The following is a 15,631-nucleotide window of genomic DNA, read 5'->3' as shown; positions in this document are numbered from 1 at the left end:
CCGCAACACACAGGACTGTCAAAACTGCTACAGATCCTCATAATGAAGAATGTGCTGATATTGACTAGAGGAGTATGACAAGGAAAACATGTTTCATGATAACGACATCTCGCCTTTCCTCCCTGTTCTGTCTTAGAAGATAAAAATACTGTAAAAATGTTCTATCTTCATCTGCCATATAGAAAGAAATCACTGATCAAAAAGAAGAGCTCTTCTTTACATATACGCAGCCATCTGCTTTATGTCAGCTGTCATTTGCCTTGCATTTTCTAATCTCTGGAAAGAGTAAACTGGGGTCAGAACAACAGAAAAATGTGTCCTTTTTAAGGAGGAAAATAGTTTTCCACTGTCTTTGGTTGTGAAAGCAAAGGTCGCTCAGCTCAAGAGGGAGAACATTTAGGGGTGGAGAGAAAACCGAGCCCTCACTTAACTAGCACAAACACATTAGCAAAACAATAAAAAAAAGTGCAATCTCTAGTTTCAACATCCATTCAATATCAGACTGTTAGTTAATTTTGTCTCATGCCACCTATCATGCCATTTAACAATAATATTAAATAATAATAATAATACATATCTTTCTGGTTCTCGAATCTGACTGGCTAAGAGCCTTTTCAAGAGGTGTGAAAAGTTAGAGCAGAACTCCAACTGTTTCACTGTTTGTATAACTGTTTGTATCGCAGCCAACAAATGCGCTGTCATTGGAAAATTCTCTCTCACAATAATCAACATAATACAGTGAGTTTTAATACAGTAATACAAACTCAGATTTGAATCTTTGGCAGAAGGAATGAGCAGGGGCGGCGTTTCCGTATGACAGAGTATGGAAGTCGCTATACCCTAGCCCAGTCAGGTGTGCCGTGGAAAATTATCTAATATTAACTTCACATCTCTATAATATTTCGTTAATATCAGTGCTATTAGTCTTCCTTATGTCTGTTTCAGGGCTTTACAAATATTTAACCAATGAAAAGCAATTAAAAGAGCTTGTCAGTAAAACTTCATAATGCCATTGGATCCTCAAACTATCAACGAAACCTCGTAACTTCATATGCCTCCATTCAGAATGAAGCGCCGTGCACAGCCTGGAGGAGACAGATCGCCGCTTGTTCGCAATGCAAGGGTAAATAAATAAATTATGTTTGAATAAGAACAGCGTTTTCTTTACGTAAACACTATGTCTGGCGAATTAAAGGCAAATTTTTTGTGTGTTTGAAGAGTGGAGAAGAGTTACATTTGCCGTCTAATTGTAGCCAATATACATTTGTACGTTTTAAATATCCTGTGCATATAGCGCTTCATATCAGAGATTTTGTCTGAGTGTATTAAACAACAAGAAAAGCTAAGCGCCCATACAATAAACGTTATAACCTGTAATGTTAAGTTGATGAAAGCATAATGTGATGCACTCAGATACAGCCGTTCTAAAGACAGACAAAACACAGATCTCCGTCTTTCGCTGGTCAGAAACCTTAACTCCATTTGAGCTTTATTTTCATATAATGTTAAGTGCAAGTGTCTGATAAAACCACAATACCAACTCTGACGACGCAGTGTTTATTACTGTTTTGAGCTCAAGTTCACAGAGACCAAGACGGCAGAAAGTGCATCATATTTGCTTTCATTATTTTACAAAAGTGCGGCATTGTGAGTGCACACAAGTAAACGTAGAGTCTACACAGATTTGAAAGATGTATTACTCTTATCTGTACGAGCAAAAATAACAGGGTATTTTAAGAGCAAGTGAGCACACCGGTGCCTCCATCTGTCCTGCAGTGAGCGCGCTACAGTTCAGCTCCACACTCCGCACAGACACTTGAACAGCACACATTTCTCTAGATTAACATTAGATTGAGCGGCCATGTAAAGCTGCTAATACTTACATTTTTCAGATGATAAGCCATATTTGAGGTCGTTGAATGATGTATTGTATTTCCCGATGTATTGTATTGCCATAGACTAGCTGTTAATGATCTGTCTGTCACAGACTGTGTGACCTCGCCTGTGGATTTTTTTTTTTTCTGCGACTATGTGACTAATAAAATTTTGGTCGACCAAGCCTCTTCTGGTCAACTAAAGATTCAGAAAGCTAGGCAATAACCTTCCATTATGTGAAAGAAAAACTTGCATCTATGTGCTTCTCAGGAGCTGGACCATTGAATCTCTCCAATAGGCAATCACATCAAAGCTGCTTACAACCATGTACAAAAGACAGAGCTAACCCACAGTGGCACAAGCAAACAAACCAATTCAACTGTACGATTCTTACCTCACGCGGGGTCCGTTGCGCAATGGCTCTCGAATGGTACGTCCAGGCAGTGTGCGGCGGTTAGCCGTGGAATAATCAGGCTCTAGGTCATACGGCTCTTCGTCATCTGGGCCTAGACTGCGGCGGTCGTCTTCCAGGCCGTAGGGTTCAGCTTGAAAACGCTCCGGCTGAGAACGATTGAGATCCACAGTGCTACTTCCCATTGGGACTTGAGGCTGGGCCACATGGCCATAGTCGTCCTTGCGGATAGGGAGAGTGTAGCTGTTCTCCGGCCGGTATCCACCGGTGGGCATGTAGGGCCGATAGGGCCTGTAATTGACTCCGCGGGACAGACTTCCGTAGTTGTCGGCTACGTCTCCGTATCCATCGTGAAGGGCGTAATGGCGAAACTGACTGTCTGGAGTGTCATTGTAGGAGTCGCTGTAATTGTTGTACGAGCGTGTGAGGGTGGAAGTGGCTTGGGGTGTGATGAAGCGCTCGCCGTTTTTCATGTAGCGCCGATCAATGGAGTCAGTGTAGCTTCCCAGTGGAGATGAGCCCTCTGGAAGAGGAAGGCCATCGGGACCCAGCGGCAACTGTCGAACTGTCCGTGTTGTCACTGTCTTGACCATCTTAGTGACCTAAGATGACGGAAATAGCAACACAGTTAGCAGAATTTCAAGTCGTAATTATTGAAGTGAAAGTTTGTTTTTTATGCAGAACTAGAGTGAGCCATTTCCCGTATTTTATGCCTTGTGCATGGCCTATATGTGATATGAGGGCCATTCAAAATGCAGCTGTTATGTCAGATTGCTCAAATCATAGCAGCCAAAACAACCACAGGCATTTATGAGTGAAATGCAGCACACTGACTCAGTGGTCTAACATCAGCAGGGAAGTGGATGTCACACTGTGAGCTGGCTGAGTAGCAGTGAAATGACTGAAGATCTTTTCCAGTGTTTTAAAAGGCTTTGTGTTCATCAGTAACTATATAGCTACAACTGAAAATATAAGGATTGTGGGTTCTTGGTTGTAGTTGTTAAAGTTTCTCACCATAAAAACAACAAACTTACTTCACAACTTAAACTAAGGGACTAATGTTATATTTAGCTATAGAAACTTTTTACATGCTATATTATTTTTACAGGACTTGTCAGCATTTGTCAACATTAAATGCTGTCCAGTTGTCATTTTGGAATTTTTTTTTAAAATAAATTATTTTTTATTCATTAAGGATTTAAGCATTAAATTCATCAAATTAATTCAATCTATCTGACAGTAAAAACTTTTATAATGCTACAAAAAAAATCATTTTAAATAAATGCTGCTCTTTTAAACTTTCCATCCAAAGTATCCTGAAAAAATGAGAATGAAATTGAAATGAAAGTGAAATACAATCAACATTTTTGAAGTATGTCAATGTTACATTTCATTTTATTACTAGTTTGTGTAAAAATATATTAACTTTTTCGAATGTGATCAAAAAATAAAATGTGTTTACAAACTCAAAATAATTTGCCATTTCAAACATTAGTTCTTATTTTAACTTTCTTGACTGACGGGGTAGCATTTCATTGTCAACAAGAACTGCTGCATTGTTGCACATATGATAGCTATTGATTTGACTTTTTTACTAAATGAGGGACTAACTTTCATTACACCCTTTAGAGGAATCTTCAAGTAAACCATTACCACATACTAAGAGAGAACAGTGTACATGACAACAGTAAATCAATCAACATAAGAACTGCCACGAGACTACATGGACCTGAGTGATGTTCTACTTCTCTGTGTCTATCACAGGGCACTGGCGTCTTTATGACTCAACTTAAATAAATCACTATTCCCCTCTGAGTGCTAATCCAGTCCCTTATTCTACAAAATGTCTGCCTGTCAAGAGGATGGAGTGCTGCTGCTCCTGAAGGTTCAATGCTGATACAGAAACCAATTTGCTGCTCAGTGAATTCTGCAAAGCAATTAATTGGCTATTTTGTCCATGGCTGTAAATTCATCTTGGAAATTAATGAGCTTGATAAAAATTAATCGTCATTGGAGATGAACCATGACTGCTTGAATTTGAGTGTGAACCCTTACAAGCCACATGGCCAGTTGTCAGTGCGTAATATCACAAGGGATGTGTCCATGTCTAAAGGGGGAAAATATCTGTAACCACAGTCACAGCTATTTCACCTTTACAGACCCCAGTATGGGTTTAACCAATGGAGTGCGCAGCTTTTTTGGGGAACTGCAGTTACTTTCAACAAACATTATTAAGATAAAAGCAGCAATCTCACTGATGGCAATTTAACTGGGGGAGGTCGACAAAGTGCTATACGGTTGTTTGCAGGTAGGCATTTACACTCGATTGCAGTATCCAACTGTATTCATGAGGCGAATTACTTGTGCAGCTGTTAGGTGAACTATATGCAACCCTACTGGTTGTTGCGAGTGTTACTACTTTATTGCATCGCCAACTGTCTCTGTTGCTCATGCTGTCTCAAACCGGCAACTTATAATAAATGACTAAGCTGCTCCGTTTCTACAAGTCGCTGTCAGTGTGAACACCCCTTTACACCCACACATGAAGTTAACATGTTAAAACAGACACCAATGTGAGATGAAGAAGAGATGCAGAAATCATGCTTCAAAAAGAAAAGGGGTTGTTATTATATTCTTTTCATGATTTTTCTTGATGGAAATGATAAAATATCATAGTTGTGTTCATTTAGTGAAATACTGTTTCAAACATAAATATGCCTTTTTACTGGGAACTTGGATTAAAAAACTAAAAGTTAATCTAAATATGTGTGTTCGTAAACATACACACACACACCTATATTACATTATACTTTATAATGGGTTGCGATGAGCATTTCATGTTGACTTTAAAAGGATTACTGAAATTGTGTGTGAAACATAGGTGAGTTTAAAGATCTAAAAAAGATAGAAGGACACTGAAGCTTATATTTAGACTGAGCTTATATTTAGACTGACCACAAAGGCTACTGTTGCCTCTAATGAAAGGCGTCTATCTACTGCGATGGCTGCGTTTACTAATGTTCGCCTGTTTAAGGTGCATGCAGGCGTCATGGCCAGATTTTACAGTTCTATATATGTTTTATGATCTCCCTGGTATTTAGTTTTACAGACCGCTGCCACACCAGCTGTGAGTTACAGACACACTTAGTGAGATGAAAGACGGGAGGCAGAGACACGCCAACCAGAAGCACTCTTTACTGGTTTTGTTTCAGATGGTGTTGGTGTAGATGGAGGTATGAGAGTAGATGGTTTGAACTCTGTCAGGATCACTGGCTGGAAGGTTCGGCGTGTGATGGTTTTAACCACCTTGGTCACCTACAGCGAAAGCATGTTAATTCAGGAGGCATGAGTTAGAAAAGTATACAGCGATATAGAAACGTCAAGTCTTATAACAGAAATGAAAGGGAAACAGTTAAATGAAAGTAGGACTATTCCCATGAAGCCTTGTTAATAGTCCAGAACAGTCCAAAACACAAATTGGGCCAGAGAATTAATATTTGATGTGAATTATCTAGCAAAACAAGAAAACATAAGAATGCCTTTGAGACAAAATATTTTTATTGTCTCATTTTGTCCCTCACAAAAGAGTAATTCCAGCATTTAATAGAAAATTCCTCTAGCAGGAGGAAGCTGGACGGTTTCCAAGAGGAGAAAACACAGAAGCAGAGAAAGAAACACATCTGAGGCTTCTACACAGAAGCTGTTTAACTTTTCAACTAAAGGAATGCTCAAAAATTAATATTTATTTGGCTACTAAATTTATTAGACACAATTTTACATAACCTTTGAGCATTACATTAGTACACAAGTCAGTCTGATGTTTCTAGTCTCTAATCTACCGATTTAAATCATTATATGTTGCTAACTAACCATTCACACACAATTACAGATATCTTAACATTATGTATAAAGCAATTTCGCTACACTAAAATGTTTTTTTTATACCAATAAAATCTGCAAAATGATGCCTTCATAAGCAGTATACTGCATATCTACAGTATAGGCACAGCTGTATTCAATGTTTGAACATCCCGTGCCTTCGGTTTTAAAATAAAAATGCCTTCTGATGAAGTGACTGAATTAAGTAAATTAATTCATCAATATCCATTTTTTTTTTTTTAAATTTTTTATATAATTCCATTTCTATCAATAAATAAGCAGTGTAGCTCTAATATTTTCTTGGTTATCTCTACAGCTCAAATGAATTTGATCAAGATCATTAGATGTAATGAAATGGTGCCGTTTCTTTAGGAAGTAAATTGATGCTGACTGTGAATGTAAAGGTACTTCCTTTGGTTTCAAATACATCCAGAGTGTAACAGAATGCATACACACCCAGAGCTCTGTGGCTGGAGTCGATGTATTTACGTGTATTCTTGTCTCCGCAACTCCAATATCAGCCCAAAGACAACAACATGTGACAGAAGGACCCACACATCTGTACATACATGCACCTCACGCTCTGTGATGTTATTCCTTAAGTGTGTTTCATAGGTTTGGCAGTGTGTGAGTGGTGTGATGGTGAGAAACAGTGCAGCAGTAAGACCATACTTTACCCTTCACTTCCTCCCACTATGCATCAACTGTCAGTTGCGTTACACTGTAGGACACTGTAGGAGCTGTTTCTATGTGCACATTGGTTAATGCTTGTGCATGCCTACAGCTGCTTGTTTTCGTGTGCACACTGATATGTATTGTACACTTTACATAATCCCTTTCTCATAAGTTTACATGCCCTTTGCAGAATGTATAAGATGTTTTGAATAGATAGAGATCACACGTTTTCATTTGCACGCAGCATAACAGCTATTTAAAGTTGTAATGTAATCAAAGTAGTGAGAGATCGTTTCTTCTAAATTGTGACATACATTGGTGAAAAAAACAATAGGGTGCAGAGTTGGTTTTATCTATCAGTTATTGATTAGATGGAGGTAGATTTAAATACAAACTTGCAGTCATTTGTAAGAAAGGGAAGGGAGGGTAAATGATTGGGGAAATCTGGCAAACATAATCAAAGAAAAGTCTGTTGTTTCACCAAAGGTCAAGTTGTGATATTCTGTGATTCAAATTTTGTGAGCTAAAAAAAAAAAACCATGAATAGATAAACCATTCACAACAAAATCAATAAGATGCATTTAGAAAACTGTGTGAAGTTCCATTTAATGCTAGTTTTAAATTTATTTTATTACAAAAGACAAAATAACGATGAAAATGACAAATCTTGTTCAAAAGTTTTCATACTCTCAGTTCTTAATATCATGTAGGTGTCCTTCAATTGTTCTTAGTGACAATTAGATCTTAACATCGAGTCACCTGCTACAGTATGTTTATATACTGTATGTTTTTCCTCGATTCAAATTCAAAAATGCAATCCAAATGTAGTGTACCTTCAACTCTGCAATCAAATAGCGTATGTGTTCCAAACAAAGGTTTTGCGTTCACACAATACAATATTTAGTTTCAATGTTTCCATAGCAACGAGAAGCTGTCAGCACTCCTGTCTAAAAAAACCAACAACCTAATCAGTAATTGGCATGTTTAAATTTCGACATACTGCACCTAACAATATTGCAAAACAGCTGTCTGCTCATTTTAGCATCATCATCACTATCAGAGCAGTATTTTATTTTTAAATGCAATTTGTATGATCTCTCAGATTTTATTTTATTTTTTAGAAATGATAAACATTTAGCAGAATCTGCAAGGGGTATGTAAACTCAAGAGCAGGACTGTAGCAGTAAAGGGCGTTAAGAGGTGACCGCTCTGCCAAATGAAGCTTTATGCAGTGATTTCACACCAGCGCTGAGATGCTGTGCATTGCTGAGCTTCAATGGGCACAAATAATGGTGACTGACAAGAGGCGTGTGTGAGAAAGCGTATGTGAGGGAGAGATTTTAACTCACCTTCATATTAGTCACATTGTCCTTTTACAAACAACAAAACAAAAGCAAAAGCAAATCAAGACCATGTGGCTTACAAAACTACAACATAAATGAATAGATCTAAACAGAGCTATTACTATTACTGAGAATGTTTCTCTTTAGGATCATTTTTATATCCTGAAAGCCCTCTACTTTTGCCTTTTAAAGTATTTTGTTATGTGTTTTTGCAAACTCTCAGGTTCAATACAGCTGAGTTGTGTTACTGGTAAAGAGGCACTAGTCTGCCATGTTGATCCCCCTGTCTGATCACTAAAGAGCTGACTGGGTAAAATTGAACACCAGCTTGTTCTAGAACCCTCTGACTACTGTAAACCACCTCCCACTAATCTGGACAAAAGGTTTATACCAGTGTTGTTGTTTATAAATAAAACTGCTAAAAAAATTTAAAAATTAATATTTTATATATATATATATATATATATATATATATATATATATATATATATATATATATATATATATATATATATACAATTTTATATATATAAAATTTTAAAATTTAGATGAAAATTTGAATTGACAAAAACTGTCAGCTAACTAAAATAAGTTTGAAGTTGAAGTAATAGAAAAGAAAAATCAAAAACAAAATAAGAAAAAATAAAAATGACAAAAGTACATATGTATACAATTTTAATTCAAATTTAAAAGTAAAATAAAAAAAATACAAATATGAGCTACTTCAAAATATTAATAAACACTACGATAGCATACTAATAATACTAAAATAACACTGATTTATACAAATAGAGATTTTATTTTCCATTTAAAAATGTCAACAAGAAGAATATTAATATATTTCTTCTTGATATATTTCAAAATTTTATGCAATGCATGAATATATTCAGTAACTTCTGATATTAAATTAGCCTATTTCTTATATAAAACAGCTCATCTCTTAGGAGTTTTCCATTGAATCTCTTTATAGTACCTCACTAAAGAACATCACTATGAGATGCTGCGAGCATGAATGAGCACTTGTGTGCATTTGCATATCTAATAATGTCATAATAAGTACAAACAAAAGACATTTGAAAATGTGGCAGATGTAAGCAGGAGTACCTTAGTCTCAGTACGGCGTGTAGTCCCATCATCTGAGGTAACCACAGAAACATGAGAGGTGGGTGTGCCGGGGTCTTCCTCTATGGTTACAGTCTCCTCCACAACCTCCTGGGGCTCCTGCATCATGGCCAGTGAAGTCTGGTTACTGGGGCTCTGCTCCTGTGGGACAAAGCAGAGGGTGGTGGTTCAAGGTCAGAGGTCACTGCTGTGGGATAAGCTGAGTGTTCAGGAAAACCTTTTTACAGCTTTGAATAATAGATGAGGGAATATTTTAATATTGCTAATCCTTTCTACTCATAAGAGAGCATATAGCAAAGGAATGACTCGAGCAGGTACTCAATGCAAGGACTTGTCTGATTCAGTTTAGTGAATATAGTCAGAAGCAGTCTTTTTTTAATGAATCATTGAAGAAGACTCATGAATTTGTGAGTTAATGATGAATCAGTCTGACAGTAGCAACATCTGTTCCTGAATCAACTCACTGAACCAAATCAATGTGACACATTTCAGTGATGTCCATCTCGAAATGAAAGCAAAGTTTATGTAATTAGGTTACGAGAAACTTAAATGAGTATCATTACTGATTGGTTGTTCATACAATAGCATTATATATATATAGAAATAAAAAACACACACACTACATATATATACACATATACATATATATGTTTTTTACAATAAGTCATAAACTACATTTATTTGTATTTTATGTGTGTGTATATACAATAATGAATTAATGAAATGCACAAATACACGCGTATAATATATTGTACTGCATATATATTCTACTGCAAAAAAAACAGAACTATATTTAAAACTCTGGAGTGTTGAATCTTCAGGGTACAATAATATAAGCGGGCTCAACATGTCTGCTTAAGAGAGAGAAAAAAGAAGGCTCTTGAGACCTCATATCATCAGGCAAGATGGTAAAAAACAACAAACAAACAATCAAAAATAAAATGCTTCCTGAAGCTATAGCACTTGTAAATGAAAATATGAAGCAAAGTTGGTTGAGGCAACTGTAAAAACCCTACAAATGACACGCAAAAGAAACAACAGCAAATACTACAATCAGTCTGGGGAGAACTGTGTGTGTGTGTGTGTGTGTGTGTTGGCAGAGGCCCCAGGAGGGCGATGAGGGATGATGCCAGAGGTAGCCATTTATTTTCCATCCATCTTTGAATGCATTAACGAGCAGGCAGTTTTTCATTGATTAGCATAGCGGAAGGCTTCAAAGTCTGCGCCAGGCCTAAATTGATCCGTAGCCCGTCTCGCTAATCATTGACTTCTAGCCTTTCATGTGTCAGTATCATTTCTCTGCGCTGGCAGTTCGAGCCGCTGCCTGTCCAACCTCAGAACTATATTCTTCTAAGAGAAACTGAAGTCAAAAGAAACTTTTCCTTCCTTCTGGAGTGATTACGTTTTAATTGTTCCATTAATTGGCCTAAGACAGGAGTGTCAGCACATGAATTGATTGAAACCGAAGATTGATGAGGATAAAAACATCTCAACTGAAGTGGCTCACTCCTAATAGCTGAGTGCCACATGGATTATGCAGGCGTACCGCACAGAAACAAAGCTTTGATTAACTTTCTGACAGCCCAGAAGCAGACTTGAGCAGAATTCAATATGAGAAAGTAATGAGAGAGTTTTAAAGAGCCTATTAGCACCCCTGTGAAAGTACAGATAAATATGCCTCTTTTCAGCATGGATTTTTATATGGGAATCATGGCATAACATGACAAATGAACAATGAACGTATCTGTTTCTAATGACATTATGTTAATGAGAATCATATGCTGGTTGCACTTCATGGTCATTTATTGTCAGCCTGAAGGAGCAAAATATAGTGCTAATCTTTTTTTTTTTTTTTTTTTTTTATGCAATTACAAACACTGAAATTTAGTTCTCAGTGATATTTTTGAAACTCATGAATTCTTACTAACATTCTTGTAATTGTCCGCTATCTGTAAATCATTAATATTAACATTAAGGGATCCTTTTTTTTTTTTTTTTTTTCAGAAAAAGCTGCGAGAACTAAAACAAATTCCAAAATTGTTGAAGATAAACATTTAAAAAGTAAAGAAAAGTGCAAAGAAAATATCTATGATGTCTCTGGGGACATTATTGGTTGAATTATCATCAAACGGAGGCTACATCAAACCACCAGGCACTGTCTAGAAAAGGTCGTCCCACAAAACTGTCTGCTCGAAGGAGGAGGATACTCTAGGGAGCAGCTTCAGAGAGGCCAACGATCACTTTGAGGGAGCTACAGAGTTCAGAAGCACGGAATAACAGAGTTTAAGGCAAATAAGAGTGAAAAGATGTTTGAGGGAAGTAAATTACTTCTCTATTGCAAAATAGCTCCGGATATTGTGCATCACTGTTCATTGAATATATATCTCCATCTATAGCTATCTATCTATCTATCTATATATATATATATATATATATATACACACACTGATACACAATCTATTCTATATATATCAATGGCAGATATTTTTTTACAGGTTTTAAGGTACATTTGATTCTTATAGAAGCTGGAAATAAATTTTTTCACAGCATTTTTAATGTATTTTAACTCACAATTTTTCCAAAATTTAAGATTGTAAAAACAAGTGAAAAAAGAAATCTGCCGATGAAAAATGCTTTGCAATACTTCAAGATATATTCTCTGAAATTAAGTCTTGGTCTCTCATGCGGTCTTGCTTCTAAAGTAAAACGACCTTGTTTTAAGGACGTTCAGATATTCTTGCTGAAAAACAAGATCCACATACTGATTATTTATTTTTTACCATTGACTGGCAATCTTTAGGAATCCTTTAAAGCACTGATTTTCTGTACTACTATAAAAGTTCCTTACATTTGAACCTTATGATTAGCACAGTACTGCCACTCACCCAAGCAGGAACCCTTATAGAAATATACAAAAGCAAAATGAGATCTGTGGGAGACCTGGAGCCAGATCTAGTTTATTTACAGTATAAAAATAAACACCTGACCATTACATCAATACCTTTCAGGATGTAAAAGTTTAATGTTCACCAGCCATCCATGATGTTTGCTTTTCCAGCGAAAATTCCCCTTAAATGATAGGGCAAAAGCCCTTAAAAAAAGTCTCCTCAGTCAGCGGACAGAGATATAGGCCAAAAAGGCAGGCTGAGGATTTTGAAACCAACCCGAGCATCATTCAGTAGCGTCTTTATCACGGATGATCCGCACCACATGGAGGAAATCTGCTGCCACAGATAGCAGCTTTGCCTCCATGACAACTACACAGGTGAACTCCTGAACCCACCGTTGCATTTGTATGTTTTTGCGCTTGTGCTCGCATAACATATCTTGCATAACTGAGAGACGAGTTTCTGGGCAACCCAACGGGCTTTAGAAAATGAGCCTCTTTTAATGAATTCTATTTTTAGAGAGAAAGGAACACCTATAATTCCTTTCTTCTGGAGAAAGACAGTAGACTGACAATAATTATAAACATCTGGGGCATGTCTAATAATACATTAATCACAGGTTTCTTTACACGTCCTTCTTACGGTAGTTATGCATGTAGTAAACCCCTCAACGTGAGAGTCTCTGAGCACTGAGAACAGATTCAAAGCTGTGGGAGAATTGGGTGTTCCTTAGCAACGTGCCAAAGAACGATTGTTCACAAGGACTTTGTTAAGGAAACAAGCTAGAGAAAAACCAAGACCTCAGTTCACTTTGGGTTTCTGCACGAGAAATGCAGAGGCCATTTTCATGAGCGTTATATCATGTTTCAAAACCTCTTGTGTCGAATCTGCACATAATTGAGGGTTTTGTAATTGCACAGCATGGTTTCTTACGCAAAAGAAATACCAGGTGGGTTTTTATTTAATCTTTTTTTTAGCTAGGATTGACGCAGAGGTGTGTGAGATAAACATCAGTCTTCCACAATGGCAAATTGAGACAGAGCTGGAGAAGATAATATGAGCTGGAGCAAAGAGAGCAGATAGGCAAATGAGAAAAACGATTGGCAATTAAAAAGCTTCTGAATAGCGGAGTCAGTCTGCTATCAGGCCTGTGCCTGATCGACACTGGATAAAAAGACCACCTGTCTGCAACATTTGAGCTCTCCACACTACACACCTCAAACACAACCACCAACCAATGCCTTTCTAATTTCTTTAAGGGTGTCATTTTTTTTCTTTTTCTTTTTACCTTTGATGCATAATCTAGAAATATAATGTGTGGAAATTAGGATTGAAGATTAGAATGTCATACTACTCTTAATACTGCTGCAGTATTTGGTATGGAAAAGGAAAGGACATGACGTGTGGCCAAGTATTGTAACCCATACTCGGAATTTGTGCATTTAATCCACGCACGCACACACACACACACACACACACACACACAAGATATGAGGGGGGAGAGAACCCACGACCTTTGGGTTACAAATCCGACTCTCTATCCATGACTGCCCCTGCATGTTGAGTACACTATGAAATTTTTCTATATGCACATAATAAGAGAATTTTTTTTTAACAAAAACTGTACTTTTAGCTGGTCACTGGGGCAAAACACCTGTGTTTTAGTACCTGACACACAACCTTTAGGTCTGCGGTGTCCAAACCTGTTCCTGGAGGGTCATGGTCCTGCAGAGTTTAGCTTGAACCCTGATTAAACACACCTGAACCATCTATTCAAGGTCTTCAGACTCACTAGAAACTTCTAAGGCAAATGTCAGTGCATTCCAAATGGGACATATCGCCCTCCGAAGGGCACTTCGGAGTGAAAACAATCATGGCTGCCATATTGAAGGGTCGTTCCAAACCGAAGTGCTCAAAACTAGTCACTTCAAAGGGCCCTTCGGAATGAAGGATTTCGAAGGGTACAACTGATGGACACTTCGGGCTCCCATGATCCTTTGCGCAGATTCTTTGCATGATGACGGCGCCTCCGCGTGGGCACGGGATGATGCCGCAGAAGGGCACTTCAAGAAACAGTTGTTTGGTCTACATCGCTGCCTGTTTAGCCCTGCCCACCGATTCGCATGTGTAGTGAAAACGAGAGATGCAAATGCAGGTCTAATCAAAACCCAAGCTTTAAATATGGCTCCGAAGATAAAAAACACTCTGCTGTGCCAAGTTGTGGAAAAACACAGTTTTTGCATTGCCTTCCTTCTGATCCCAATGTCAGGAAAGAGTGGATGAACTTTATTTTTAATGAAGATCCAGACCTCGTCAGTAAGAACTTGGTCTTTTGTTCACTTCATTTTACCACAGATTTGTTTACAAACAAGGCACAATTCGATGTGGGATTTTCAGAAAGATCATAACTAAACAATGATGATGTGCCGACTATATTGGATCTGACAGTAATGTCGCAACACACAAATGTGTATTGCTTTATCTGTTATTACAGATCATTTGATATGTAGTGAGTATTTATGCATTTTCAACATAAATCACAGCAGCGTCCATCTATAAAGGATGTAGGCTGTCAAACACACACAACTGTTTGCCAATCATAGCCAATTACTTCTAAATTATGATGGCTTTTGATGTAAAAATCTTGATAAGATTTTAAGTGGACCTCAGAGAACAGTACAAAATAATAAAAAAGGAAGTCCATGACCCCTTTAAAACACTAGGCATCACACACCAGATTTTCATGTAATTCTGAGCACAACAAAACTCACAGAGGACCATACACCTTGTTGCTAGGAGACACATGATAAATTAATACAATTTGTGTTTTAAAATCAACTCCAAATATCAAACATGTTTCATATCCTCTAACTGGAAGAAATCATGCCTTGTGCCCATAATACACTACACAATTTAATGCAAAATATGAGCAGACTTGCTCTGACCGATCAGGGAAAAGTTGTGAAGTGTATTATAGCCTTTAGATTCATTTGTCTCCAATGAATCTTTCCTGTTTCATTAACCTCTTAACTGTCACCGTCCTCTCTGTGGGACGCCTACGTTTACTTCACTATTTTACAATTAAATCCTAATCTAATCATGACAAACTATATATTGTTGGAAAGGTCTAAGACTCCTAAATAGGTATTTTACCACTTTTTTTGTAAAAAAATTATGTAGGAACAGTAATAGATTAATTTATGACAAGAGTGCACCTGAAAAATCTACATCATAACAGGAGTTCTGACCTTTGTCACAGAAAGTCTTCTTATTTGCCTTTTTCTCTATCACGCTTTAGAAATCATAAGAAATTATATATCAGTTGAAAACTTAAAATCTCAAAATTCATCCTTTGAAACCCATTTTAAAATCAGACATTGCATTACCATGGAAATGGTACATCAAAATCACATTGGAAAATGTTTTCATCCATGAAT

The 15,631-nt window shown here is 37.2% G+C and overlaps 1 protein-coding gene across 14 annotated transcripts in view; it reads right to left on the bottom strand.

The window, feature by feature from the left end:
- Positions 1–15,631, bottom strand: part of arvcfb (ARVCF delta catenin family member b) — a 215,230-nt gene that overhangs the window by 53,269 nt on the left and 146,330 nt on the right. For 11 of the 14 annotated variants that reach the window (XM_058775742.1, XM_058775741.1, XM_058775727.1 and 8 more), the window contains 4 exons: positions 9,289–9,447; positions 8,191–8,211; positions 5,486–5,602; positions 2,270–2,889 (listed from right to left, as the gene is read on the bottom strand). In XM_058775742.1, the coding sequence (XP_058631725.1) occupies positions 2,270–2,889; positions 5,486–5,602; positions 8,191–8,211; positions 9,289–9,414 (884 nt within the window). In that variant the 5' untranslated portion in view covers positions 9,415–9,447. The remainder of the gene's footprint in view (positions 1–2,269; positions 2,890–5,485; positions 5,603–8,190; positions 8,212–9,288; positions 9,448–15,631) is intronic. The other 3 variants (XM_058775734.1, XM_058775737.1, XM_058775733.1) reach the window with 2 other exon arrangements.

Source organism: Onychostoma macrolepis, chromosome 05 (genome assembly GCF_012432095.1).
Source record: "Onychostoma macrolepis isolate SWU-2019 chromosome 05, ASM1243209v1, whole genome shotgun sequence".
In the NCBI taxonomy this organism is placed as follows: domain Eukaryota; kingdom Metazoa; phylum Chordata; class Actinopteri; order Cypriniformes; family Cyprinidae; genus Onychostoma; species Onychostoma macrolepis.
The sequence above is the reverse complement of the archived record's forward strand: the minus strand, read 5'-3'. Positions and strand labels throughout refer to the sequence as shown.